The sequence below is a fragment of the Aquila chrysaetos genome, chromosome 7 (assembly GCF_900496995.4).
Source record: "Aquila chrysaetos chrysaetos chromosome 7, bAquChr1.4, whole genome shotgun sequence".
Lineage (NCBI taxonomy): Eukaryota > Metazoa > Chordata > Aves > Accipitriformes > Accipitridae > Aquila > Aquila chrysaetos.
In genome coordinates, this window is record NC_044010.1 from 30,555,616 (window position 1) to 30,581,809 (window position 26,194).

A 26,194-nucleotide genomic window follows, 5' to 3' on the forward strand; every position below is an offset into this window, starting at 1 on the left:
AAGGAAACAGCTATGACTTTGAGCCTACACACAAAGAAAAGTTCTCCTCAGAAAGAAGTGCTATTTTAAATTGTTTTTCAAACGAAAACTATGCTAAGCCCCAAACCTCTGTTCCATTTAACTTTCCTTAACACTATTTGTTGGCAAGTGTTTCTGTGTGGGATAGAGGTGAGCTTCATACCTGAAATTTCTTTCTTTTTTTCCCCCCCTTCACATCAGTCTGAAAATCAATCAATCTGCCTTCACATAGTACAGGGAACAGGTGCCAAGATCTGGGTATCTGAAGGGCCCATTCATCTAACACAGAATATATGCACTCTCAATGTCTGCATGATGCACCTGCTTTTAGCTGTTTTAATTATTTTAAGAAGAGTGTGAAAACTTATCAAGGGAAAAAATTAATGAAATGAGAAGGCTGCAGGTCACTCCCACCCAGCACGTCCTGCACACCTTCCTCCTCTGTGACCATTCGCCTCAGAGGCTTTGCAGAGGATGTCACACGAGACTTCAGACATTTCTCTGAGAATTACAGTGAATTATCCTGATCCAAAACCAGTATCTAGATGCACTTTAGCATCTGACTGTAGCCCAGTTTATCCTGAATTTATAGGCCAGTTTTGTCTCCTGTCCACTGGTTGGCACACCCCTTGTGGGGTGGAAAACCAGGGGGCAGAAAACAAGGGGTCAGGTCCTCGTGCTGTATGCAGCTGCACTGACGTTCCGGAGCTCCACGCGGGCTGGTGTGTGAACCTGGTCGCTGGTCCAGAGCTGCCCTTACTAGTCTCTAGTAAGAAATTGCAGCACTGTCTGTCTTCTTTGGTGTTTCACCAATCTTCACGTGAAAATTACTGGCTCCCTACCTATGTGTCCCATCCCTCAGGCTCATTCTGCCTGCCACATTTGCCCTTGTTTCCCCTCCCTGCCCACCCCACCTTCCTTTCAGTCTTCTTCCCAGTTGCTTTATTCCCTTCCCTGCCTCCTTTTCCTCCCCGCCAGTGCTAATCCTGTAAGCAGCGTGCTCTTTGCTGCCGTTCCATGCCACAGCATCCCGGTGCCGTGCCTCCTGGTGCGCCAGGTCTGTGGGTGGTGGTGGAGGTAGGAGGACGTGTCACTGGGCACAGCCTCTCTCCTGGGGCATTTGCCAGCCATCAGGGTTGGAGTGTAACTAGATGAGTACAAGTCAAGGCAATGCAACAGGCAGTGGCAGCAGCCCTGGCTGGGGCTGGTAGGATGGGGATAAGCAGCACAGCTCTGCCTGGGACTGCACCACACGCCACCTCTGCAAATGCTCCCAGCATTCAGGCATGAGGGAGCATGTCTGGGCCACCAAGAAAGCTCAGCCTGGCTGCAGCACCGGGGCCAGGCTTGCACACTGGCAGGGCTGGCACGTGCCCACACTGGCTCTGGATGCAGCCACCTGCTCCGATCACTTCGATGCTGCCATCGGAAACCCAGTTAATAAACCCAGGGTTAGCAGTGGGATTGGTAATTAACTGGGGATCTGGTTCCTAAAACTAACAGTACACAATTTGTCTTTCGTCTTTTCAGTTCCTAAATTTATCCTCACAGCTGTCAACCCCCTGGTCACCGATAGCAAGTCTTCCGTCAAACAGAATGATGGTACGTACTATCAAAAAAATATGGTTTGCTGCTCTCCTTTGTCTTTGAAATAGGATGTTTTCCCACTGCACAGCTTGGTCTGAGGGAGGTGGGACGAGGTAATGGAAACCCTGCTGAAACAGCTACTCTTCCCCTCGGAGGGCAGCGTGACAGGCTGGGAGCAGGATGGGACCCACATGAGCATGGTCCTGCTGTCACAGCAACGCTGTGAAATGAGTGACCCATCCAGACCTACCCATAGCCAGTGCGATGTCTTCTAACTTTGATTGAACCATGGAAAAAGTAAAAGTGAAACTGCAGTTGTTTCAGGGTGAAGAGTCTTTTAAGAGTTATGGCATCACCTGCTCTTCTTAAAGGCAACAAAATTAACGATGTGGCTAATGCCTATTCACTGTCATCAGTAACAGGAGTGTACTGCAGTGATGGGGCTGGGAAGTCCATTTGAGTGCTGTGAAGTTTAATGAAGTAAAGTTATTTCAGAAACCTTAATGGGAATAGGCAAGGGATTTCATGTGGTAATAGATTCTTTTAAATAAATTTGCCATTTTCTAGATACTCAATATTTTAAATACTTTGTTATTTATACTTTATTTCAATATTTATTTTATTTATCAACCATTGTTTGGTCTAATGTTCTGCAAGGTTCCTATGGCACAGCGCTGGCCTGCCTGTGTTTTAGGTGGACTTGTTAGTTTAGAAGTTATTGGGTGAATATCGGTTTAGTAGCTTCATCATCTATGGTATGATTGAATTTGCTTTACCTCTTTGTGTCACAGGTGTCGACCTTGATCCAAAGGAATCGAGACTTCCAAAGAAAGATGGAATTAGTGTTAGCAACATCTTGGCTACATTTGCATACATTAGAGGTAGGAAAATGAGGCTGAGATTGTTTAGTTCATTAGATCATGGCATTTTGGGAAAAGGGAGGATCACCTCAGAAGGTCACGACTGGTAATCCCATGTTTATAGTAACGATATTATTCCAATATAATCACAGTCTTATGGATGGGACAATCACAGCATAATTGATATTTATAGAACATTTTCCATCTCGAAGAATCCAAACTTTTCTAGAGACCACAGCCAAGATGTTTTTTAATGAATATTTTCAATGGGGACTGTTGGTTGTTCAGTATTTTTGAAAACCTGGTCCTGATCTGGGAGCAGTGCTGGAGACATCCATTTTTGGAAATGCTTGTTTGCATACATATAAGGATCATCGAGGAGCAGTTAAAAAAAAACAACAACCCAAACCCAGCCATCTCTGGTATGGGACATGGCAGGTTTTGTAACTTAGCAACACTAAGGCAAATTTTGTTTAGACAAATAAATTTGTGATCACCAGATCTCTTAACACCACAGGAGAAGTCATGAATTTTGGAAGTGAGCAAAGGCTAATGTTGAGAAGCGATTCTGGTGCTTAAGATTGCTGCTCTTCTAGAAAATGCCAAGAGCCATGCAGCTGTCGAGCATCATCCCACAGCCTTTGCAAGGGCTTCCCCTGCCAGCACAAAGGGTGGCTGCAGCCTGCTGGCATGGCGAGGCAGACTGTCCCTGCTGGTGGCACCTGGCTGCCCCCAGCAGCTCTCCCCAAACCCCACCGCCCTTGAGACTGCCTAGGACACCCGAAGCAGCCAGGGTTGGATTTTAAAACCCATCCGGAAAGGCCGTTTCCACATCTGTCTCACTTGTTGCTCTACTGGGAAGTGATCTTGGACTATGGCAAGGAAGGAACATGCTCACTGCCCAGCCTGGCCTGGAGGTGCTGCCGGGGTTCCGCAGAGCCCAGAGTTGCTCTTCCCATGCCCCCTCTTCATGAGGGTAAGGCCCATTTTGGCAAGGTGGCTGGAAAAAAAAAAAAGGTATGCTTCTGGTAGCTGGTTGAGAATGGTAGTAAGCTGCTAATAAAAGGATGGGATAATGTTGTTGTTTTATACTGTTATTAAGAGGCTGGGATTTTTGCACAGTAATTTGAAGAGGCAGAAATGGCAGCGTTCAGACTGCAAGTGCAGGATGGTTTCTTTCTGTGCATGACAGAAGAAGCCTCGCTCCACCCACTGTCCCCCCAAGCACCCCCCACTGTTATAGCTATGTAATGCAGGGACGCTTCACAAATGGCAGCTGACTTTTGTAGCTAGACTTTGGCAGAGTTTGTAAAGCGTTTAAGCACTGGTTTTCTGATTTCAGATCACCCTGAAAGAGCTGCTCTCCTGTTTGTGTCCAGCATTTGCGTGGGATTAATCTTCACACTGTGTGCTTTGGTGATCCGTGGGTCGTGCTCGAATGACTTCCAGAAATTGCACAGAAAGAAGGATCACTTGGTGCCAGAAAGTGATGGAGCATACGAGAACAGTGAAAATGAGGAGGAAGAGGAGGATTCCTCCGATTCGGATATACAGGATGAGATAGCAGGACTGTACAGACCTTCTTACTCAGGTTATAATTCAACAGAGGCAGCAGAACTGGCTGAAAGGATAGAGCGCAGGGAGCAGATCATACAAGAAATTTGGATGAACAGTGGTTTGGATATGACACCTCCTAGAAATATGAATACGTTTTATATTAACGAACAATAAATGGCTTATTTTGGATGATGCCCTAGCCCTTTTTTTTAAAAAAAGAAATGTACCTTCTGTGAAGGAACATTTGTATCAGTGCATATAATTATTTGTAAAGTAAGAAGAAATATATACAATAAAAGGAGAGTTTCAAACCCTTGACTGTCTAAATCATTCTGTGAAAAACACTTTTACAAGCTTTCCTGCTTTTAAGTTACATTATGTTATGGATTCCTTTTCACTGTAATTTGGGATCAACTGCCATATGCAGGTCAAGAAATATTAAAGGAGAAAAATATTTAAGCAGCTTAACATGGAGAAACACCTGTATTAGGATATGGCACTTGCAAACAGTGTGTTGCAGCTCATAAATTACATGAGAACATGTTCTATTGATGAGAAGTATGAGTATTATTAATAGCATGAGCAGGACAAAGCAAAATTAAACACAGGTTCTTGAAGCTTTTCTGCTGTTTCCTTAATCCAACCTTTCCCTAATAAATCCTGTTCCTCTGGTAACAGTGATCCTGATTACAAGGGGGTTAAGTTCTGCTTGTTGGAGTCCAGTTGATGGAGTTACTTTGAAGAGAGACGTGAAAGAAGGGTCTCTCTCTGGGCTGGGAGGTCTGGAAACTAATCTGCAATGTGCCCGGTATTTCAGTGAAAATTTCCGTGGTTTGAGAATTAGTTTCCTTAGTAGCAGTCCCCTTGGTTGTAGTGCAACAGCACCTGAAGTCAGGCATGCTTTGGTGTGGAGAGATTTCACAGTACCTCTCCAAGTCTGCCCCTTCTTTTTTAAAGCACATAGCTGCCAGATAAGGCTAGTCCTCAGAAGAAAAGCACTGCTGAAGCATGGACATAAGGGCAAAAATCAATTTGCATTCAAGACTTTCAGTGCCCTGTTGTTAAGGAAAAGGTCACCAGTCAACCCTCAGAAGATACCTGCCCGAGATGTAATTCTGCTGCTACCCATGCTGGGAAATTTGTGAAGCACAAGCTCAAAAATGGCTGCTTTCATAAAAGACTCTTAAAGTTGACATATCCTAAGAACACTTATTCCTAAGTGAAATGCTGTGTTAATTTTTCTGATACTAAAGCATGGTTTAGAGCCAGCCCTTGATTGAAGGTTATATTCTCAGGATTTTTTTATAAGTTCGCAATCTTTGCTTGAAAATTGTTCAGACTAGTCAGATTTCTTTTCAGTCAGACAGAAAATTAAATCAGAAATGTAGCTAAGTTGAAAACACAACCTTCCTGTCTTTAACTAAAATGTCTCCAATATTTTAACTGCAGTCCACAGGGAATTTACTGAACAAAAGGAGGAAAAATGTCACTTCCTATTGGTAATACTTCGTGAGTTCATTGTGCTTTCCCGCTCAGACTCTGTGTGTCTAGGTAGAGTGAAGTAGTATGAAACACTTGGAAAGAAAAAAAAGTGACATGACTTGTCATTTCCTACTGCTACAAAGTCGAATTAAGCATGGGAAAACTTTAAAGGGAGGAAGGGGTCTTGCTCAGATGACTGAGGCACAATCCCGTGCTTAACTGGAAAAAGCTCAGCAGCAATTAGCATCCTATCAGCGGAAGGAAGAGAGGCTGAGGAGATGGACGGAGAGCTGAGGTCACCGTGCCATTGGGAAACTGCATGAAACGCTCGGCGCAGCCCAGGAGCCTGGCTGAACGCCCGCTGGGACTGGACTCTCTCCCTTTCCAATAGAAAGTAAGTCATCATAGCTTGTGCCACTGCACAGTATTGATGAATAGGGTTTGGTCCGGAAAACCCCATGCCTTTGTCCTGAGGGTGGAAGAAGGCAGGTTTTCCTTTGGCCGGCCCTGTGGGTAGGTGTGGGACAGCTCTGGTCAGGAGCTGGCTCCTTCCTCCTGACTCATGGGGGCAGGTGCCACCCATTTCCCGGACAGAAAGAAAGGGGACTGAGCTACATCCCAGCAATTCCCCCTGCTGACAGACCATACCAGTAAAAAAAAGGGATCCTCTTCCTCTTGCTGACCCTCAGAAGAGGCCATCGTTCGATCTCGGAGAGCGGGCTGAGCTCCAACATGCGGCGAGCAGGGCTGAGGGCAAGGGCTCCTCAGGGCTGCCCCTTTCCCAGCGCAGGGCCCTGCTCCAGCTGTCTCCTAAATGCTGGGTCCCAGTGAAACTCCCTCCTGAAAAGCCTGGGGCCCACAGGCCAACTGATCTCCAGCTGATCTATTTTTGGAAGTTATTTGTCCAGCAGTTGATGCTTTTGCTCACTAAAATTTGAGTATTTTCTTTCCTCGTTCTTTATCTGTAAGCCTCTGTGGGGTTTTAGTCCTGAAGTTGATATCATAACAAAACCTGGGAGTTAGTTTTTCCACCAGACTTTCACTTTGCTCAAGCCTAGGTAAAATTAGCATGTCCTGGGGCAGCCACAGTACCACAGCATGGCTGAGGTTGGAAGGCACCTCTGGAGGGCATCTGGTCCAACCCCCTTGCTCAAGCAGGGCCACACAGAGCCAGTTGCCCAGCACTGCGTCCAGACAGTTTTTGAATTATCTCCAAGGATGGAGACTCCGACAACGTCCCTGGGCAGCCTGTGCCAGTGCTCGCTCACCGTCACAGTGAAAAAGTGTTTCCTGATGTTCAGAGAGAACCTCCTGTGTTTCAGTGCGTGCCCATTGCCTCTGGTCCTGTCACTGGGCACCACAGGTCCTTTCCCTGTTGTTTTGTTGACTTCATCCATGCACAACTTCCATCTGATAGCCCTGCTTTGGGGTTCCCAGCTGAAAACAGGGGGGTTCATTCCTGGTGATGAAGCAACCAAAGTGGCAGCAGATCAACAGAAGCCAGTCTGTAACTTAGAGGTTAGTCCCTTCCTTGGAGCAACACTGCAAAACACTTCGCTTTTCCCAACTCCCAGTTCTCTCATCTACTTTTACAGCCCTGGAGGAAAGAAATTCTTGGTATTAAAGTGAAGATTAGCAATTTATTTTTCTGTTACCTTTGCATAGTTACCTGTAAATAACTTACCAGACCTGACTCCCTCCTGATTTTCCTCCCTGCCTGCTGCCTGTGGCAGCAGGCAGGCAGTAAAAGATTTCCGCAGGTGCCGGAGAAGAGCCTGCTTCCCAGTATGGAACATTTCACAGCCTCTGGGAATGTGTTTTGAGAAAAAAATGTGCTTAATAATGCATGCCTGTTTAAATGTATCCTCAAACACGGTGATAAAGCCCTATCATGAACCCCAGCACCAGGAGTAACCTGGCAGGGCAGGGAAAGCAGCTTTTGCTCCAGATTGGGAGGTTGAGATTCACTCAGGAGCTGTTCCCTTGACTGAATTAATAATAGTCTGAGTTTGGGTTGCTATTTTATTCTTTTTGCATAAATTTTCCAAGTCTAATTGGGGAAAGCTACAATCCGTGGTTCACCTTGTTCCTAAATATTCACTGTTCACAGCAGTCTGAAAGTTAAGAGTGACAGCAAACAAGGAAAAACCCAAGAAACAGACATCGAATTATTTCAATCCTTCTGAAACAACACCCTCTGCAGAAAAAGCATCCAGTATAGAAACTAGAAAATTAATGGAGAACATACTTACCTGACCCAAGCCCACACAATTCATGATTTTATGGGAAAACACAGCGTATGCCCATTAAGAAGAAACAGTGTGTACAGTGAGCCGGGCTCAGTTCAATGGCAGGTCTGCTTTACTGGAACAGGAACAATGGTGAGAAGCAGTTGGATTTGGCTGGTTATTAGTGAGATGTGTAAACTGGAAAAAAACCAAGAAGCAGAAATGCTGTAGCCGGTATCTACTTCATTTCCAGGCTAAGGGCAGAAATATCATTGAGGAGGGTGCCATAGGGCAGCAGCAACACTACGGGGAGGGCATTTGGGCTAGCAGCAGGATGAAGTTTCAGCAGTAAAATCCCTGCAACTACCCAGAAGAGCAGTGTAAGAAGACAATATGACAAAGGAGAGCTTGCAAGTTGTTTGGCCGTAACTATTAGGTTCATGCTACATGCGTGGCTGGGGGAATGACGTGCATTTGAAAATTAGATGACCCAGCATTAATACCTAAACTTGCTGGGAGGTAATGGGCAGTGCTGGTGTGGCTGTTTTAACTCCCCACTCCTGCCTTTAAAATAACCCAGAGTTTACCACCAGGAATCCCTAGGTGAGGTTGCAGGAAGCAGTAAATAAATCCTTCCGAAACTCACACCTTTTATCGGCAGCCACTCAGGTGTGGCCCCCAACGCTTGTGTGACACTGCAACCAAAAAAATCCCTGGTGTCACACCGGTGATTTTGCAGGAGGTGCCTGTGATCGGCGGGGCAGCGCGCTGGTGCCTGGGGCGGCAGGGAAGGAAGGTGCGGGCAGGGAAGGAAAGATGTGGGCAGGGCTGGGGGTGAGCTGGGGTGAGGGCAGAGCCTGGAGCAACCTGGGAAAGCAAAACCTGGGAAAGCAAAACCGTACGTGTGCCAGCAAGGAGCAAAACCAGGTGTGGAAACCATCCAGTTGCCTTCAACTGCACGCTGGGAAGCAGAGGGATAAATACCCACAAATGGCCTTTTTTGCAAGGTGTGTGGCTGAGCGATGGAGCATTCAAACACGGGCCAAGGCAGGGGGTTTCGTGTCGCCGGTGACGTCATCTGCGCTGGGTTTTCCTGGGCTCCCGCAGCCCACCCAGACCCTGTGAAGCAAATGGCGGTCACTCTCCAGGGAGCTTTGGAGCGAGCCCTGCAAAGCACCACCGAGGCGGCAGCGCTCTTGTCCTCAGAGGAGACGCGGGCTTGGGTGCCAGAGAGCCGAATTCCAGCTCGGGAGCATGAAAGCAACACAGCGACCTCACCGAGGAGCACGGCTCGGCCCCGCTGTGCTTGCAGCATGCAGAGCCCTACGCCAGCACGGCGTGCTGCCCAGGCCTGGGCCCAAAATACCCCGTCTGCTGGTGCGCCTCACCCCGCGGTTTCAGCGGTGCTGAGGGGGCACCCCGTTCTGCTGCCAACTGTCACTTTCAGAGGTGAAGAGAAAGTGGGGCTCCTGCCAGCCCCCGAGCACAGCTGCCCCAACAGACCCCCACGGCTGGCTGCCCCGCAGTGGTCACCCTTGGTCCAGGTGCTCTGAGATGCCCCTGGCAAACCAAGTCCACCAGGGATCTCCTTCAGCATTAGTGGACTGATTTGTTTTCTCATGTTCTTATTTCTGGAAGAAAAAAAAACAACCAGCCCCAACATGTAGTTGGCCCAGTAACTGTAGTAAAAAACCTCCTTTTCCAGCACTGTAGAAAATGGCAGGACTTGTGGCTTCTCATGGAGAAAGATACAAATCCCAGCTTGATGTTACAAAGAGCTCTGGTGACATCCTGCTTACATTTTGGGCAGGCATCGGACACCAGGAACATGTCTTCAGACGCACAGGGCACCTGAGAAAGATGCAGCGGCGGGGGTGAGTGCGCAATAGGGACTATCCATTAACAATCCCTGTTGCAGAGTAATTACAGCTGTAGAGGATCGCCAGCATGCCGGCCGTGGGGTGAGTGCTGCCCCAGCCCTATAAAAGTACCCAGACTATTTTTTAAGGCCGTTGCATTTTTAAGACCATGTATTTTGGGGACTCAAAGACATGACGGTAATGCTCAGTCGCTCTTCTCCTGGGGTAGCGAGAGCTTGAAAGCATCAGCCAGAGCTCGCATCTTCTTCACGCAGTAGAGTCAACCAGCTGGGACATAAAAACCTGTAGGAAACCTTGGTAGGTCCAGTCACAACAGAGCTGCCTGTTACTTGTTTTTCTTTTGAAAAATCAAGACCCTGAGCAATATGATCTAGTTTTGAAGATGGATCTAGTTCAGAACCAGACTGTGCTCCAAGTGTGTGGTAGGACCGGCAGCCCTCAAGAAGTCCTCCCAACCTAAATTGTTTTACAGGCCTGTGACCAGCTCTAACCACACCTGGAAGCCAGCCTTCAGAGCTGCAACGATGCCATTCTCCAGCCTTTTGGTCGCATTGCAACTCCACCACCCTGCCGATGTATCCGCAGCAAAAATTTAAAATGGGGTTTCCAAAAAAGTCCCTCATCAGGAAAGAGGTGAAATGTCCTTTTCCGAATGAGGCCGCGGGGCATTGCTGAGGGAGGAAGAGGCAGGAAGAAACAGGGCTGCAAACTCGCAGCTGACCACTGCGCTGGGGACAATCAGGGGTTGAATCCTTAAACTGCAGGAGCTGTCGCTTGGGTGAGAGGCAAAGCAGAGGGGTACGAAATACCACACCGCTTACACAGCGGTGCCCCCAGACCCTTAGAGGGTAACATGCGTGGCAGCTGTGTGCAGATTATCAGGGCAAAAAAATCCCCACACAGCAATTTTTAACTGCAACATCATAAGTACTTGGCGGTATTACTCAGCCTTTGCTGAGAGCTGCTCTCACAAACACAACCCTTGGAATGAAACAGTAATTACCTTTTCTTTTTCCTTGAGGAAGTGCCAGAGTTCCTATTTTTGCTATAAACTTCCTCGTTCTCAACACAACCCCACTGTCGCTGCTGTACGGCCCGTACTCACGGCAGCACGGGACGGGGACACGCACAGCCCTCGACACAGGCGGGCGGGTGGGTTTGGGTGAGGCACGGCCGTGCCCCCAGCACACACCCGCAGCTGGGGCTGGGTGGCAAGGAGGGGGCAGCCCACGGGTGCCCTGGGCCACTGCCGCCCCACCACCCAGTGCCCTGAGATGGTGGCCGCGGACGGGAACAGCTGGAGGAAAGGCCCGAGCTCGTGCTCTTGGTGACTCCTGACTCGCACACCGACAACAGCCAGGCAGGGGGATGCAATTTGTTGCATCTTCCTCCAACGCTGGCGTGCCAGAGCGCAGGGGCTCAGGAGGTCACGGGCAGCTGGGAAATCCTCCCGTCTGCTGGCAGGGAGACCTTGCCAAAGGTGGTGGCGGGTGTCCTCCGCTTTCTGGCCCCATCGCGCCAGACCTTTGCAGGCTCCCGTGGTTGTCAGTGCTGAGCAGGAACAAGAGCTGCACCCCGGCGGGACGTTGGTGCCGCCAAAAGCAGCGGCTCCAGCTCCCTGCCCCCACTGGGCCCCCACCTCGGGCATGGAGTTGGGGACCGGGTGTTCACCATCCCACCGGCGTCACCTCTGTAGCAATGGCAGCCCACCACAGACGCCCCATCCCGCAGCCGTGCAGGCAGCAGTCCCTTCCTGTCATCCGGAAAACCCGCAACAGAGCACAAGGGTTTGTGGGCAGAGGAGAGGGGGACAGAGAGGGAAAATAATCGGGAAATGTCACCGGAGTTTTTTAAAACACGTTGTGTATATTAGGCTCACCCTGCTGTAAGACCTTCCAGTACAACGGCCAGATTCCAGTTCCCCAGTGGCTTTTGCCCATGACCCTCACATGGTAAAACGATACAGGACAACACATCTGGCGAGTCAGAAGAACCCACCGGCGGGCATGAGGCAGCGTCCCAGGGCAGAGCAGCACCCTCCCCGCACCCCGGGGAGCACAGCCGACCTCCTGGGCTGGGGGGAGAGCGGCGCAGGAGCCACATCCACACAAAGTGCTCGTGCCTTGCTTCCTCTCACGCTCCTGTCCAAGGAAACCTCAATAGCACGTTAAGGGCTGTAATGGCATTAGCAGCTCTCACAACACATAATATACATTTCCATTAATCGGGATGGTGATATGGCCACAAAACAAACATTCTAGCAATGTTCTGCTGTGCATGTCCTTTGACAGAGAACGGATTTTCCCTCTGGAAGGGCACAGCTGCTATCAAACTTCCAGAAATAAACAGTTTAGAAGAAAGATAAAACACTTTTGCAAATGTGCAAACCTGTGTGCGGTGTTCCTATCTCATAACTCTCAAATTCTTTAGATATTTAAATATCTAGAGGCTTTACTTTGTTCCTGTATTCTTTCATCTTTTTCCAGTAAGTTCATTCAATTTCAGCCATGATAAATGAATCCAGCAGATCCACAGATGCTGTTATGAGAACTCAAAAAGCATTTATCCTATGGACAGTTTTGTCAGCTGAAAAAGAAAACAGGGCCAATTACAGCAGAGAACAGGAGTCAAAGAATGCAGAATAAAATGGAGTTTCTTCTGTGTTAATTATTTCCTACGCCTGCTTTTCCCTCACTTTTAGAGAGGAAATGACAATATTATAAGCATCATAATCAAAGGTCCTGTTCAAAAAATCCCCTCAGAATCCTCTGTATAACAGTCATTTAAAAGCCTCTTTTTCACTGAAACAATGACTCTCAACAAGTCTTGGAAAGATAATAAAACTCCTTGTCCTCCTTTGACATGTACACCGGTTGCAGAGAACTCTGCTGGGAGGAAGGCGCTAGCAACATATTAGGGTTTTGTCATGGAAAACCAGTTAATTGTGGTCATGGATGTGCAGCGGGGTTTGATGAGCAAGATCTGGGGAGTATAGATACTTCATCGCTTATGTTATTTTCATTTTGCCTTCTCTGCTATTGAATACTTTCCTCGTATCAAGGACATTAAATCAAATGGCCAAAAGCCAATGATGACTTCAGTTATTTACAGGACTGGGAGCCCACAGAACAAACTCCTCACAATAATACTAATCTAAGATGAAAGTTCTATTTGTAAGAACGATTCAGTTGCATATTTTCAAGCATTCATTATAACTGATCCAAAACATCTGGGGAGCTTCCTGCCAAGGCCACTAAGCTCAATGCAGTTATGACAAAGTAACTAAAAAAAGCTACTTTCAAGTGAGGAGGAGCAGGCAAATAAGTAGTCCTGCTAAGAAATTGTTCTGGGATGCATAAATGCCAATAAACAAGTGCCACTGGGTGAGGTCACGTTGCAACCCCTGACCCCAGAGTGGATCTCCACCTCGGGTAGCTTATGGGAAGTCCGTCTTTCAGGAGTCTCCCTCCCAGGTCGGCAGGACAAAAACCAGATGGCAGGGCTGGCTGTCCTCAGCTGGCTTGTTAAACAGAAAAGAAGAGATTTTGGGGAGGGGAAGCGTTGTCACAAGCAGCAGAGGAAACAAAGCGATCCCTGGGGGAATTAAGTTTGGAACCGCCAGGTTGTAACTCCCTCTGGATACAAAATGTGACAGGCTGCCACAGAACTTGCATCAAAAGCTTATAAACAGGGCTATGTTTTTTCTGGCTGCCAAAAGGACGTAAATAATTTAGAACATTGCTGGAAAAGAGGAAAATAAATGTGCAACAACCCTAAGTCATTAATCTATAAATAGTAATTTGATTTTTTTGGAAGCATATATATGTAATTGCCCAAATAAAATAATTACTTTCAAGGCAGAACCTGTTTTGAAATTTGGGCCCTCACACAGCATTCGTATACATCCCTGTGAAAGCACTAAGGAGAGCATTGCAGGGGAGAGGGGAGAGGTTCTGTATCTGTAGAAGCCGCCTTAAAAGCATCAGCAATATCTCCAGCAACCCGGGCCTCTTACAACTGTTAGGGCTGATCAGGAGCTGGAGCTAGGTGACTAACAACCTTTATAATAAATCAATGACTTTTATGATTGTAGAATGATTTCACTGAGTGCTCCCAATCCCAGTTATGGATCAAGAACATTAACCATACCACTGTGGGTTCCAATGCCAGTGATACTAAGAAATTAAGTAGTTCCATATTTTCTTCGCTCCACCTTTTGATGACGGCAAAGGAGCACATTAGGAAAAAAGCCTTCAGCTATGGGAAGGGTTAAAAATCTCCAGAGTCGTACAGGACACTGACTTTCATCTGACGAAGTGGTAGACCAAAGTGTTCTGTTAAAACACGCTCGATTTTCTTGCCACATAGAAATAATTCCAAGTAGTTTTAAAACGTAAAATACTTGAAGTTTTGCAACTTGGAAAAATCCCATGTACTGATTTTTTTTTTTAAAATGTTACTGTAAAGTTGTCAAGAAACACTACCAGACACCAAACTTTCCTAAAAGTAAAAGAAACAGTGATTGAAGTAAAAACACCATTAATAGTTCACTGAATGGCATTAATTCTCTTTTCTGTATTCTACCTTCCAGCTGTGCATTCAGCAAACACTTCAGTTTGACTTGATCAGTGTCTCTTCAACCATACTAACACAGAAAATGATTATTTTTTTCATCATCAAAAAATGACTAGCAAAACATTTTCTCTTTGTTACTTTAAAATGACTCAAACAAGCAGAGAGATTTAAGCCAGAAGTATTGACCTTTATGAATCTGGAAAGCCACAGCCAGGTATTTTTAGGGGAAAGTCAACGACCACAAAATTTACATCTATCTTGCTGCACTGGCAGGTTTGTCAAGGCAGGAAGCTTCTGGTTGATAATATCTCAGATGTCTGTGTTTTCAATTCTCTCTGCCACTAAGCCCTCCTGACATAAGGGTTAGGGCATGAATAAGACAAAAAACTATCAGTGAAAAATGATAAATGCAGGTGTAAGTTCAGACAGCAAACATAACCCATATGACTTCCAGAGTTGCTGAGCAGCCCTAGCACCACCATACCATAAAGTGGCACCTGCAAAAAATATTTCACATTAAAATTTGTCTTAAATTACGTGCTGATGAGCAATGGCCTGTTCTCAAGACTGATGTAGTTTGTCAACATGATCTAGTTAGGCTCAGGTTGAAAGGAAGCAGTTGCGTGCAGGGGCAACTTGGTATCCTTAAGTCTATTGCATACTACAAAACTGACATCCTTAGCTGACTTGCCTTTCCGTGCTGTAGAACTGAAAAGGTGGGCGTTCTCAGCTCCCTGCTGCCCTAGGGACAACTGCTTTGCGGTGTGAACGAAGACACCATTTTACTTGTTGGCTGCAAGCACTCACATTGGTTCACCTCTTTTTAAAACACTCAGTTGATCCTCACACAGAATTTTCAGGGCACCCTGGCTTTCCACTGGTCAGTGACCTGACAAGGATGCACATCTGCCTCCATAGAAAAGCATCTCCTTTAAGGACACAGAAGTCTAACATGTAAAACTTGAGCAACTTGTTTATAAACCTTAAATTAGCTACATAGATAATTCTAGATATTTAATTATGCATTAGTCATACATTATCCCAAATCAGAATCCTCCCTTCAAAAATAGACACCGCATTTGCTTCAAGTCTGCTTGCATTTCCTTTGTTAGTCTTGAATCCAGAACTCACTGATCATGTATTTTAGAAACAGTAACAGGATCCTAAACATCAACATATAGTGGAAACACTGTCTGATAAATGTCATGATTTCTGATTTTAAAATGCTGATTTGTTAGAAACTAAAGACTTCTAATCCAGTAGAAATACTTCCATGTTAGAGATCTTGCCCTATTAAACTTGGTTTTATTGTATGCAATCTATTTGCAAATGATACTTACTTTTGTAAACAGATTTCTGCCAATTTTATATAAAAGCGTCATGGCTAACAGCTTGTTAAACTGAATGAGATCAACAGGTTGGCTTCCAATGCCAATGAAAACTAAACCAAAATAATGAAAATGAAGCATTCCACAAGGATTTTTATGTTATTTGTGTTTATATAAAAATAATTCCTTTAAACAATTGTTAAGAGGTCAACTCATTTAAAGTGATAGTTTGGAATTAGCTGTGTTGAAATGCAAACAAGCACAAAAAAAATCACTAACGTTCACTGAAATAGTGTGGGAAAACTGATTTCTTATAAAACAAATTACCTTCTAAAGATCATACCATCTAAAAGAAATGCAAGAATCAGGAAGAAAGTATAAAGACCACTCAAAACAATACCAAACATTCTAGTGCATATTTACTAGATATATTATCTATTAAATAGTTTAATATTTCAATATTCAAATTACAAGTTTCTAATAAAATAACAAACTTCAACAGGATTGATTCCATTCTTTGCAGAGACAAGTGCTGCTACAGTTACACAGAAATGTGAACATTAATTGAAAACCTAAGGCTGAAACAGGCATCTGCTACAGAAGTGACAATTTCAGCTTTTGTCAGAAGAATCTACTGCACACAACACAACTCCTTGTTGCAAACAAGTGTATCAACCAAACAGCTTAAAGAGGCAAAAAGGTGTTTGCAGAGCTTCATCTTGGCCTCCATTTGATATCTTTTACACCATGAAATTGCCTTTTCAAAGCATGGTTGTCTGCCCACTCAGCATTTAGAAATGAGTCATCATCATCCTCTTCTAGTTTCTGTAAATAGAACAGACAGGTTAAGAAGGCAGTAACGAATGTAACCTGCGGTTAGTGTCTACAACAGCACAGCTCACATACAGTAAAAAGACACTGTTACCTTAAGTTCCTCCTGCTTTCTGTAGTAATACAGCATCATCTGTTTTTGCTCTTCATGACTAATCAGAGGTTCACGCCCTGGAGCTCCTTGTCCTTTCTGAAAGGGAAATCATAAATTTTATTTATGATGGCACTTGCGATACAAAAGAGAAGCTGCTATGCAAAGATAGCAAAATCTTTCTTCAGACAATAGGATTTCTCAAATTTAATAAGGTCCCTTAGGATAGGAGAATAAATGTTGAGAAACTTCTGCTGCATTCAAGTGAGAGTTATTTTTTCATCTCGGCATCTGAATCGTGCTGTCAATTTTGTGCACGTCAATGGAAGCTGCAAAGAGGACTGAGTTTATTTTGCTTAAACTTCCACTCTAAAAGACATAATAAATCTCTCTCTCTTAAGGTCGTTCTAGGTGTCTCAGGATGGGCCCATCCATCTTTAGCTCCTCTGCTAATACAGACTCAAGATGGCATATGACTTAGTAAAGCAGGGAAGGAAGGCAGTTACAAAACACTACATATAAAAGAAATTTGATTTGTTACTACAAATAGAAGAAAAATTTTTTTTCCGGGCAACTGTCCTCATGGAAGAAATGATGCACACAGCAGAAAATAGCTGATGACAGCTATTGTCAACAATAGCAAACAGAACAGTTTAAAGGGAGATGGTGAATCCTCTCTGGAACAAAAAGGGTCTGAGGAGGTTTAATTTAGCTCTCCAACCCAAGAATGCAGGCATGTCTTGTCAGAAAGCCACCGTACTACTTTGCATTCTCTGAAGAGGTCCATCAACTAATTACACAGTAAGAAAACTTTCCTGGGAGCCTACACTTCCATGGCTGTTGAGATGTCACACAATTTTTCAGTCACCCTTATAGGAAAGGGAAAGCAATTCTGGTCTTCTGAATGACAAACACATAAATCACTTGACTTATCTTTGAGGAATTCTATTACAGACACCTGCAGATAGTAAGATCTGTCATAAACATTAATGCTTTCTGTGGCAGAGAAGCTCTCTCTGACATGGAAGTGAAATGCAGCTCCAGAATAATTCTGAGCTACGGGTAAGTATTCTGAGACATCTGACATTCACAAACGCACCCTTTGAATGTGATTTTATATAGAGAGATACATACACACACAAATAGGGTGAGCACCTTCTGACAAAGCTCTGAAAATGAATTGAAACACCAAACATTCTTCTCTTGAGTATGGCATTCTCACCAGAGATGAGCACAACTGCACAGTTAGTACAAAATCATTTTGTCCAAAAAATAATGAACAGTCCCAGTAGCTTGGTACTAATTTTGATATTGCAAGAACACGACCATTGCGTCAGGCACCAGTATACACTTAACGACTGGCTTTTGCGGAAGCATCAGGTCTACAAACTGAGGAGCAGCAGGAGATCTTTGCCTCAGTTTAGCTCACTACTCCAACTGGGCAGACTGAATGACTGGCTCTGTTCAGTGCTCTGCACTGAGATGGAACTGAGAGCCAGTTCAGGTTTTTTAAACCTCCCAGTTTATATTTCATCTATTTTTAAATACCTCTTTGCTGTGCTTCAGAAAAGCACTGTTGAGCCAGTAATAGCACCTACAGTGTTTAACTGACAGGCAAAGGAATTACTAAAGAAAAACTTAGAATAATATTACAAATCAAAACCTTAAAATAGATGTACAGTTTTAAGACACTCAAGCTGGAACTAATCTAATCCATTTTATACACCTACCAACAATTCTCTTCCACAGAGAATTAGACAGCCAAAGGTGAATAACTTGTAAAGAAATCTCCCAGTGATACTTACTTTCTGTATCTTGACAATGATGGTTGTTTTCTCATTTTTGCCTATATAGTCAGAGAGCAACTTTGTTTCTTTCAACTCCTTTCCTGCCCACCATAATTGTGCTTCTGATTCTCCTATAACTTCAAGTCCAGCCTGTGACAAACAAACAAGGTGAAGTGTTGGGGGGTGTTGGTTTTTGCTTTTTTTCAAAACCAGAAGAATTTTCTGGGAAAACCTACCAGAAAGGCCAGTGTAATTTTACACTATACTTCTGCTACATCTTCCTCCTCGTACTAATCTACAGCATTTTCATTCATATTCCATTCAATCTTGATCTAACATAAACACTTTGGGCAATAAATTCTCAATACTGGCATTAGAAAGAAATGACAAGCTATTTAAAATGAGTCCCGGACTTACCTGAACTTTGTATGTAACATTTGAAATAAACTTCATTCATCTTATTTCTAGTTAAGCTATTGGTGTGCTTTTACATAAACTATCAGACAAAAATATTAAACAAAATCTGTCATGCAAATGAAAACAACCTTCATTGATAAAATGAAGAACAGCATTGCACATATTTAACCCAGGCACTACATATAATCCAAATACATTACTGCATACATGAGTTCCTGACAAGTCTTCTTTATCTTCAAACTCCATCCTAACTGGATCATGTGGAGGCAATCCCATTGGATACACAATCATCACAGCCCCTCGGAGCTGGTCCAATGCATCTTTCACCATCTCCATATTAACACACACACCGGCCTGAACTTGTTTCTGAAATACAGGCAGGGATCATTGATAATTTAAAAAAATATGCAGAAAGACTTTGCTTTGTAGTCAGTTCAAAGGTTCAACAGTGGGATATATGAGCAAAGCTAACTGGCTGCACGAAGATATTAGGACCACAAATTTTCTTATTTGAATATTGACTTCTGAATACATTGCTACACTTTTGACCCCTCCGTTTAGCTTGCTTACACTGGGGGTGGGGGGTGGGGAAGGTAAAAAAAAAGAAAAAAGAAGTAGTAAAAAAAAAAGAGATCTTCACTAAATTGTGCAGCAGGCATTTAGTAACAAATGTCTGTGTGATACAGGCATTCAAACAAGTACATATATGACCACAGAAACTGGATGGACAGTCTTTTGTTCCAAGTACTTGCGATTCAGGAACAAGACTCAAAAAGGTAGAATTCAAGTGAGGGCTAGAGAAGGGGCCTAAACCTTGAGGAAAAAAAATAGAGCACATGTGAGCAGAAGGGTAAAGCTTGGCATATTGCATGGCTTATGCAGAGATCTGTAAGATCAAATACTTGAGATCATTCCAAACCCTACTGCAACGGACAGAGGAAAAACAAGACACATCTCGAAGAGAAGAAATAAAGTTTTTGCTTATGGATTTAACAGTTCCAATATTTTAAGTAACAAAGTTTATAAAAAAGCGAGTAAGAGAATATTGCCTCCTTGTGGACATTCTTAAAATAGTTAACCGGCAAGTACAATTGGTTTCTCAACCTCAGATGATCAACTTTTTTTTTTTTTCAAATACACAGGCATATTTCTTCATTTTCATCATTATAAAGTGATGAACCTAACAAACCACTTCCCAAACTATCCTTAACTTCATTCACCAATGAATGGCAGTGATTCTGGAAGTAAGTCAGCATGCGGTGCGGCAATTTTGCAACTTTTTATTGTAACTGACATGGTATATAGTTTGACGTTTTACCCAGGGAGACTGCAAAGTGGAGACCAGATCTGCAGATATTTTTGACTCAAGAAGTAAAACTACATGTTATTAATTTCTTCCCTGTTCAGAAATAGAGCTGATGAGATGCAATCCAACAGAAAAAGAAGTCCATCTGGAGAAAATCTTTATAGCCCAGAAGCTTCAATCTGAAACATCTCTCATTTTGCATAGATGTTGCTATGACTCATAACAGTTTGGCTTAAATCTTGCCTCAGTTCAGGAAAGGTTTGCTGCAACTCAGCGCACTGGAAGTGCTGCCAGGCAACAGGGCAGCTCCTCTGCTTGCCTCCATGTGGCCTTTGGAAACACTAAGCTGCTCACTCTAAATGACTGATACGACACTGTTATCAGCAACAAAACAGCCAAGAAGACCAATTTAAGTGCACAGGCAACACTAAAAATTCAGTAACATTACCTATTTGCATAACTGGTTTAAAGCTGTTTTAAAGTTCCACACATACCAATTCCCAGAACTGTAAGGGTGGGGAGAAGAAAATTACTTGCAGATGTTTACAAAAAAGAAATCGGATAATAAATATTACTTAATTTGTGTTTCAAAGTCATACAAAAGCTGAGACACAATACAGAGCATCTACAGATTTGGTGAAGTGAAGCTGAATAATTGAGACCATCAGGGCATACCCTCATGCTTATTTTTAAACACACAAACTTCTTGGGACTAAGCATGAGTTCAAGTGCTTCTAAAACCAAGGTCTAATCTAAGAGATTAGAACACATTTTTCTATTAATTATACATAAAACTCAAAAGACTATGTTAACGAGCAAAAGGTATTTTACTCCAGGAACATCACAGAATGCAGTTAATTTTTCACCAGAAAACACGACAAGCATTTGCCTAAAGAATGCATCAACAGCAAATTAAGACCGTGTGGATAAAATTAAATGCGATTTAATCATTCAATGTGGTCTCGGCTGCCAGCATTCACTTGGAGTTTAATATCTGATTCCTTAACTTGTTGAACCAGCTTGCCAAAAACCATTAAGAAAATCATTAACAGAAATGTCAGTTTTTATTAGACTATTCACATCACTTCATGATATTACTCAAAAATTGTACTGAAAAAAGTCTCTTTTTTCTTAAACTGCTCAACTACATAGCACCTATTAAGAAAGTCCCACATAACACATGCCACTTCAGGAAACTTACCCTAGAGATTAACGCCTTGGCCTCCTCTATTGTCTTCTTTATAACTTGCTGCATTTTTTCATTTGGAGCTAAAAATGAGAGATACATGTTTAATAGTCTACACATACTATAAAGAAACCAAGCAAATGACCTGCCCAGGTTATTCTCTACTGTAAGCAAATGAAACATTGTTAAATCACAAAGCAAGAGCAACACTACTAAGTTGCAGTCCATTTACCAGTTTGATAGTTCATTGCTGTATTTCTTACTAACTTAAGAAACAAAACAATATTTCTCATGGGAGAGCCAAACTTACTTTTCCACAAAGACATGTGACTGGTATTTGGAACTTCACGTGGGACGAAAGTACGGAGTAGAAAGCAACAGCCATAATCTCATACTCCCCACAACCGAAAACAAGACTCTCTTTCCCATGCCATACATAAGACTATTGTGGGCTGTACTGGCAGATGTGCTTTAATCAGGGACAACAGCTTGGGGTTTTCTGACTTTTTTCTAATTAAAATCTCAACATAACACCAAATGCAGTTTTGCAAAGACAATGTGCATTTCATATCATAGTTACCTATTTTAATTGTTATAAAAAGCCTCTCCTCAAATACAAAAATCCAATTAAATCATACTCATTCACAGCTGAACACTTAAACACATCATTTGATGGTATTTAGTTTGGCCTATGTTTACACACTGTTCAATATTATAACTTTGTTAATATTACAAAGCTGTCCTCCCACTAACAAATAAATGCCAGAGTACAACTACAAGTAAAAGTGGTACTGTCCTTACGTTAAAGTTGCTTGCAAACTTTTACTGTAAGGCCCAACACTGCTAACAACCATGCCAAACAAGACAGCCTTTGTCTGCATGCCTACATACGAGACACTCAGCTATTTCTGAGGACACAGTTAGGAGGGAAAACGTTTAGCTGTAATATAAGCCCTTAAACAAGTTCAACAAAGGCTTAAATTTGATTTGGTAATATGTTGTGTTAGAAGAATTATTTTCCCCGAAATAAGACACTTAAGCTGGAGTAAGCTGTTTGCGTATGACAAATTAAGGCTAAGTTATTCAAAGATTCCTCCTTAACTGAGCTGCCCTGCAATCAACATCTAAAGGGCTGCTGACCCGACAAGGGCTGTTGTGGTGTCGGGAGTACAGGGACAGACAGCAAGATGACAATCACGGTCTCTTCTGTGCAATCAGTCCTCATGCTCTCGACTGTGAAGTGATGCTCGATACACATACCAAGTGCTAAGGCAAAACCACTTGGCAGGAGTTGCAGAAAGAAAAAGTGACAGGAGTGCGTTCAGTAAGTCTCAGTTACAGTGAATGAGAAAAAAGGTGGAATATTAGAAAAACAACCTGTTAATGTATCTTGGAGCCTCCGGAAAAAAATAGTACTCAACTATACATTTACAAATGGGGAGAATAAATTAAAGTAAAACAGTCAAACTTGTTTCTGATAATTGTTTACTTATCTTTGGAGTTTACTTCCAAGTGCTACAGTTGCAAAGTTAAACAGCATATGTGCTGAAGAGATATACTACTATTTAGGCTTTTAAATCAACGTTACACCCGGTCCTAATTCAAGACAGAAGACTTATGTATGTAACTCATAGTTTAGCTAATCTACTGTGAAAACAGGCTCCTGAAATAGCTACTACTTAACAAATCTACAACTGCCTTTAATATAATTTATTTATAGGATGATTTTTATAATTAGCAAATAAATATGAGCCGGCTAACATGCTGGCCTGAGATCAAATATATACTTAGTATCTACTCATTTTTTTTCTTCTTCCAGGACAGCGAGGTAAAAGCGAAAGGTCCAGAATGATGGGTTTTATGTTCCTCATTGTATTATAGATTATCTGTGTCTGCAGGGAAAGAAACAAACATTTACATCTGATTTACCGTGCCCATTTCTTCGCCCAATTTCATCCTTTTTGAAGACACTTCCACCACTTGGTACACACTTTTCTGCCCACTCATCCTTCAACTTCAGTTCTTCGATTTGCTCATCTGTCAGTCCTTGCATATTATAAGGCAAGAAAACACCATGCTCTGCCAGCTCCTGCATCTCTTTAAAGTGTTTAGAGAACAAGATTAAAAATCTGTGTTATTGAGAACATACCATTTACAAAAGTCTTTCACGTTATGTACAAGCAGGCAAACCTTACTCCTAGCCTTCAGTTTTTAAAGAGCTAAGTATATGAAATAAATAATAAGGTCTATGTCCTGGTTTCGGCTGGGATAGAGTTAATTTTCTTTCTAGTAGCTGGTACAGTGTTATGTTTTGGGTTCAGTAGAGAAGAATGCTGATGACACACTGATGTTTTCAGTTGTTGCTGAGCAGTGTTTAGACTTTAAGTCAAGGATTTTTCAGCTTCTCATGCCCAGCCAGCAAGAAGGCTGGAGGGGCACAAGAAGATGGGAGAGGACACAGCCGGGACAGCTAACCCAAACTGGCCAAAGGAATATTCCATACCATGTGACATCATGCCCAGTATATAAACTGGGGGGAGTGGGGCTGGGAGGGATTGCTGCTTGGGAACTAACTGGGCATCGGTCGGTGAGTGGTGAGCAACTGCATTGTGCATCACTTGTTTGGTATATTCCAATCCTTTTTATTATTACTGTAATTTTTATTATTTTTATTATTATCATTATTATTTTCCTCCTTTCTGTTCTGTTAAACTGTTATCTCAACCCATGAGTTTTACTCTGTTTCCGATTCTCTCCCCCATCCCACTGGGTGGGCGGGGAGTGAGTGAGCGAGCAGCTGTGTGGTGCTTGGTTACCAGCTGGGGTTAAACCATGACAGTATATAAATACATATATATAGATATATATGCTGTAATTACATTACAATTCATACATTTCACATATATATGAAACAATGTAACCAATGACACAGTACAGGTGTGCAAACCTAGGTGATACTTACTGGCCCTAAACTTTTTCTTTTTCGCATTTCCTTAGTCAGCTTTAGCTGACTGCATATTCCTTTTGGGAAAGCAACTTTTTTTCAAAATGGGAAAACATTTTATTGTTATACAGTAATTAATTTCTTTGCAGTTGAGAAAATGTTTAACTGGACTACCTATCACTTTGTCCATACTACATCTGACCCAAAGAGTCAGATTCACACCCAGCATGAAATAAAAAATAAACAAAAGTCTTTATAGTAATTTGTCTAATCAAGAAGCAACGTTCCAGGATAATTCTAGCTGAGACAACAAATGCTGGTTACAAACGCACAGTCTCATGCCGTGAGAACAGACAGTGTTTGGATGCAGTTTCCTAACACTGTTATCTAGCCTACAGCATCTGACCCACAGCCTGCAAGCTACACTCACTACTTTCCCCCAGAACAACTTATCCAGCTGTCAGCCCACTTCACAGCATCCTTTCCTTGAAGGTCCTCCAGCTTCTTTACCACCATCATATTAATTAAAGCACATCCATCTCACAACAGACACATCAGAAGTACCCCAAGTCCCAAGACATGGCAATTCTGTTCCCGTGGCTGGGAATATAGGCACCCACCTGAAAACATAAAGGCTAAGACTAAATTAGCAAGTACTGTGGAGCAACAGCAGCAGATCTGTTGAAAGAGCGCTGAAAGCATGGTAACAACAGTGTCTGCATTTTGGAATTTTTCAATTTTAGATGAGCCTCAGTATGGCCTTCTACACTACGTACGTATTTGCGGCTGGAGCACATCAGGTGTAGAGGGGCTGCACCCTTCAGGTCAGTCTCATCTGAAGGGAATCTCAGCTCACGCGTTCCCAGGCAGATCCGCAATGCAAACCAAAGCGGGTCAGCAGGGACAAACAGCAAAAGTTTTTCAAAAGCCGCCTCCTGATTTGAACTAAAGCACTAATTTAGATACATCCAGTGACTCTCCATCGCACGGCAAGCGGACGCCTTGTACCAAGCATGCGCTAGGCAACAGGAGAGAACGTCGTTCGCCTGTAGGGTACGCGGCTGGTCACAAAGGATTTATGCAGCCACCGCGGGACAGGACACGCTGAATTTTGAGCCATGTACAGCGGAAAGCTGAGAGCCGCGTGGTCCCCCCAGAATAAGGACTACTAAAATACCCGAAGGTGGGAATTTACACGTGGATTGGCGGTTTCGGTGGGTATTCACAGTTCTCTTAAATTTAGGGGAGGACGGCTCGTCTGCGGCTGCTGAGCTGGGGTTTGAGAGGTATTTCTTAACTCCTGCCAGCACAGAACTCCTGCGAGGCCCCAGCCAAGCCGCCTCCCGGTGCCGCCCCGCAGCTCCCGGCCTGCGCGCCGGCGGGGCGCGAACACGCCGGAGACCGAGCACCGCTCCGGCCCGGGGCAGCCGGGCTCCCGCCGCTCTGACGGCGGCCCGTCCCCCCGCCTCAGAGCCCCGCACCCGCCGGAGCGGCGGCCAGCCCCGGGCAGGCGGCCAGCCCGCTCCGGCTGCCGGGGGGAGGAGGGCGGCGGGCCGGTACCTGAGCAGAGGCGCTGCACCTTCAGCCTCCCGTTGTAGATGCGGGCGACGAGGGGCGCCAGGTCGGCGAGGCGGGCGCTGCCGGCCGCCTCCAGCAGGAACTGGCTCTCGTCGCCCCGCTTCACGTGCAGCCGCACCATGGCGGAGCCGGGGCCGGGGCCGCTCTACGCCTGCTCGGGGCGAGGAGGCGGCCGTTAGCACCGCTGCCCGACTCCCCTCCCCCCACAGCAACCGACCCGCGTCCCTGGATACCGGCGGCGGGAAGGGAGCGCGGGGGGGAAGGCCGCGCCTGGCGCTTTCTGGCCGCCCTGAGGGCGCGGCGCGGCGCCGCTCGCTCGCCCGCCGCCGCCTCCTCCTCCTCCTCCCGCCCCCGCCCGGGCGCCCGCCGGAGCCCCGAGCAACCGCAACTCCCACCCGGCGCCGGCCCTGCCCCCCCGGCCCGCGGCCGCTTCCGCTTCCGGCCCTCCCGCTGTCGTCATCAGGGGCGCTTAAAGGGCCCGCGCCATGCCTCCTGGGAGCACGGAGGTACTGTGGTAAAGAGGGTGCTGGGGAAGTGCC

General features: G+C 44.5%; 2 protein-coding genes across 2 annotated transcripts in view; one reads left to right on the forward strand and one right to left on the reverse strand.

Moving 5' to 3' along the window:
* EVA1C (eva-1 homolog C) overlaps positions 1-4,333 on the forward strand; it is a 40,343-nt gene extending 36,010 nt beyond the window's left edge. The window contains exons 6-8 of the mRNA XM_030020625.2: positions 1,549-1,620; positions 2,397-2,486; positions 3,808-4,333. Coding sequence (XP_029876485.1) covers positions 1,549-1,620; positions 2,397-2,486; positions 3,808-4,196 — 551 coding nt within the window. The 3' untranslated portion in view covers positions 4,197-4,333. The remainder of the gene's footprint in view (positions 1-1,548; positions 1,621-2,396; positions 2,487-3,807) is intronic.
* An 11,584-nt stretch (positions 4,334-15,917) lies between these two features.
* Positions 15,918-26,059, reverse strand: CFAP298 (cilia and flagella associated protein 298). The gene is made up of 7 exons (XM_030019415.2): positions 25,638-26,059; positions 23,063-23,230; positions 21,149-21,216; positions 18,849-19,007; positions 18,243-18,374; positions 16,441-16,536; positions 15,918-16,340 (listed from the first exon to the last, which is right to left on the reverse strand). Exons 1-7 carry the CDS (start codon positions 25,774-25,776, stop codon positions 16,230-16,232), a joined length of 873 nt encoding a protein of 290 aa, XP_029875275.1. The 5' UTR covers positions 25,777-26,059; the 3' UTR covers positions 15,918-16,229.
* Positions 26,060-26,194: the final 135 nt, after the last annotated feature.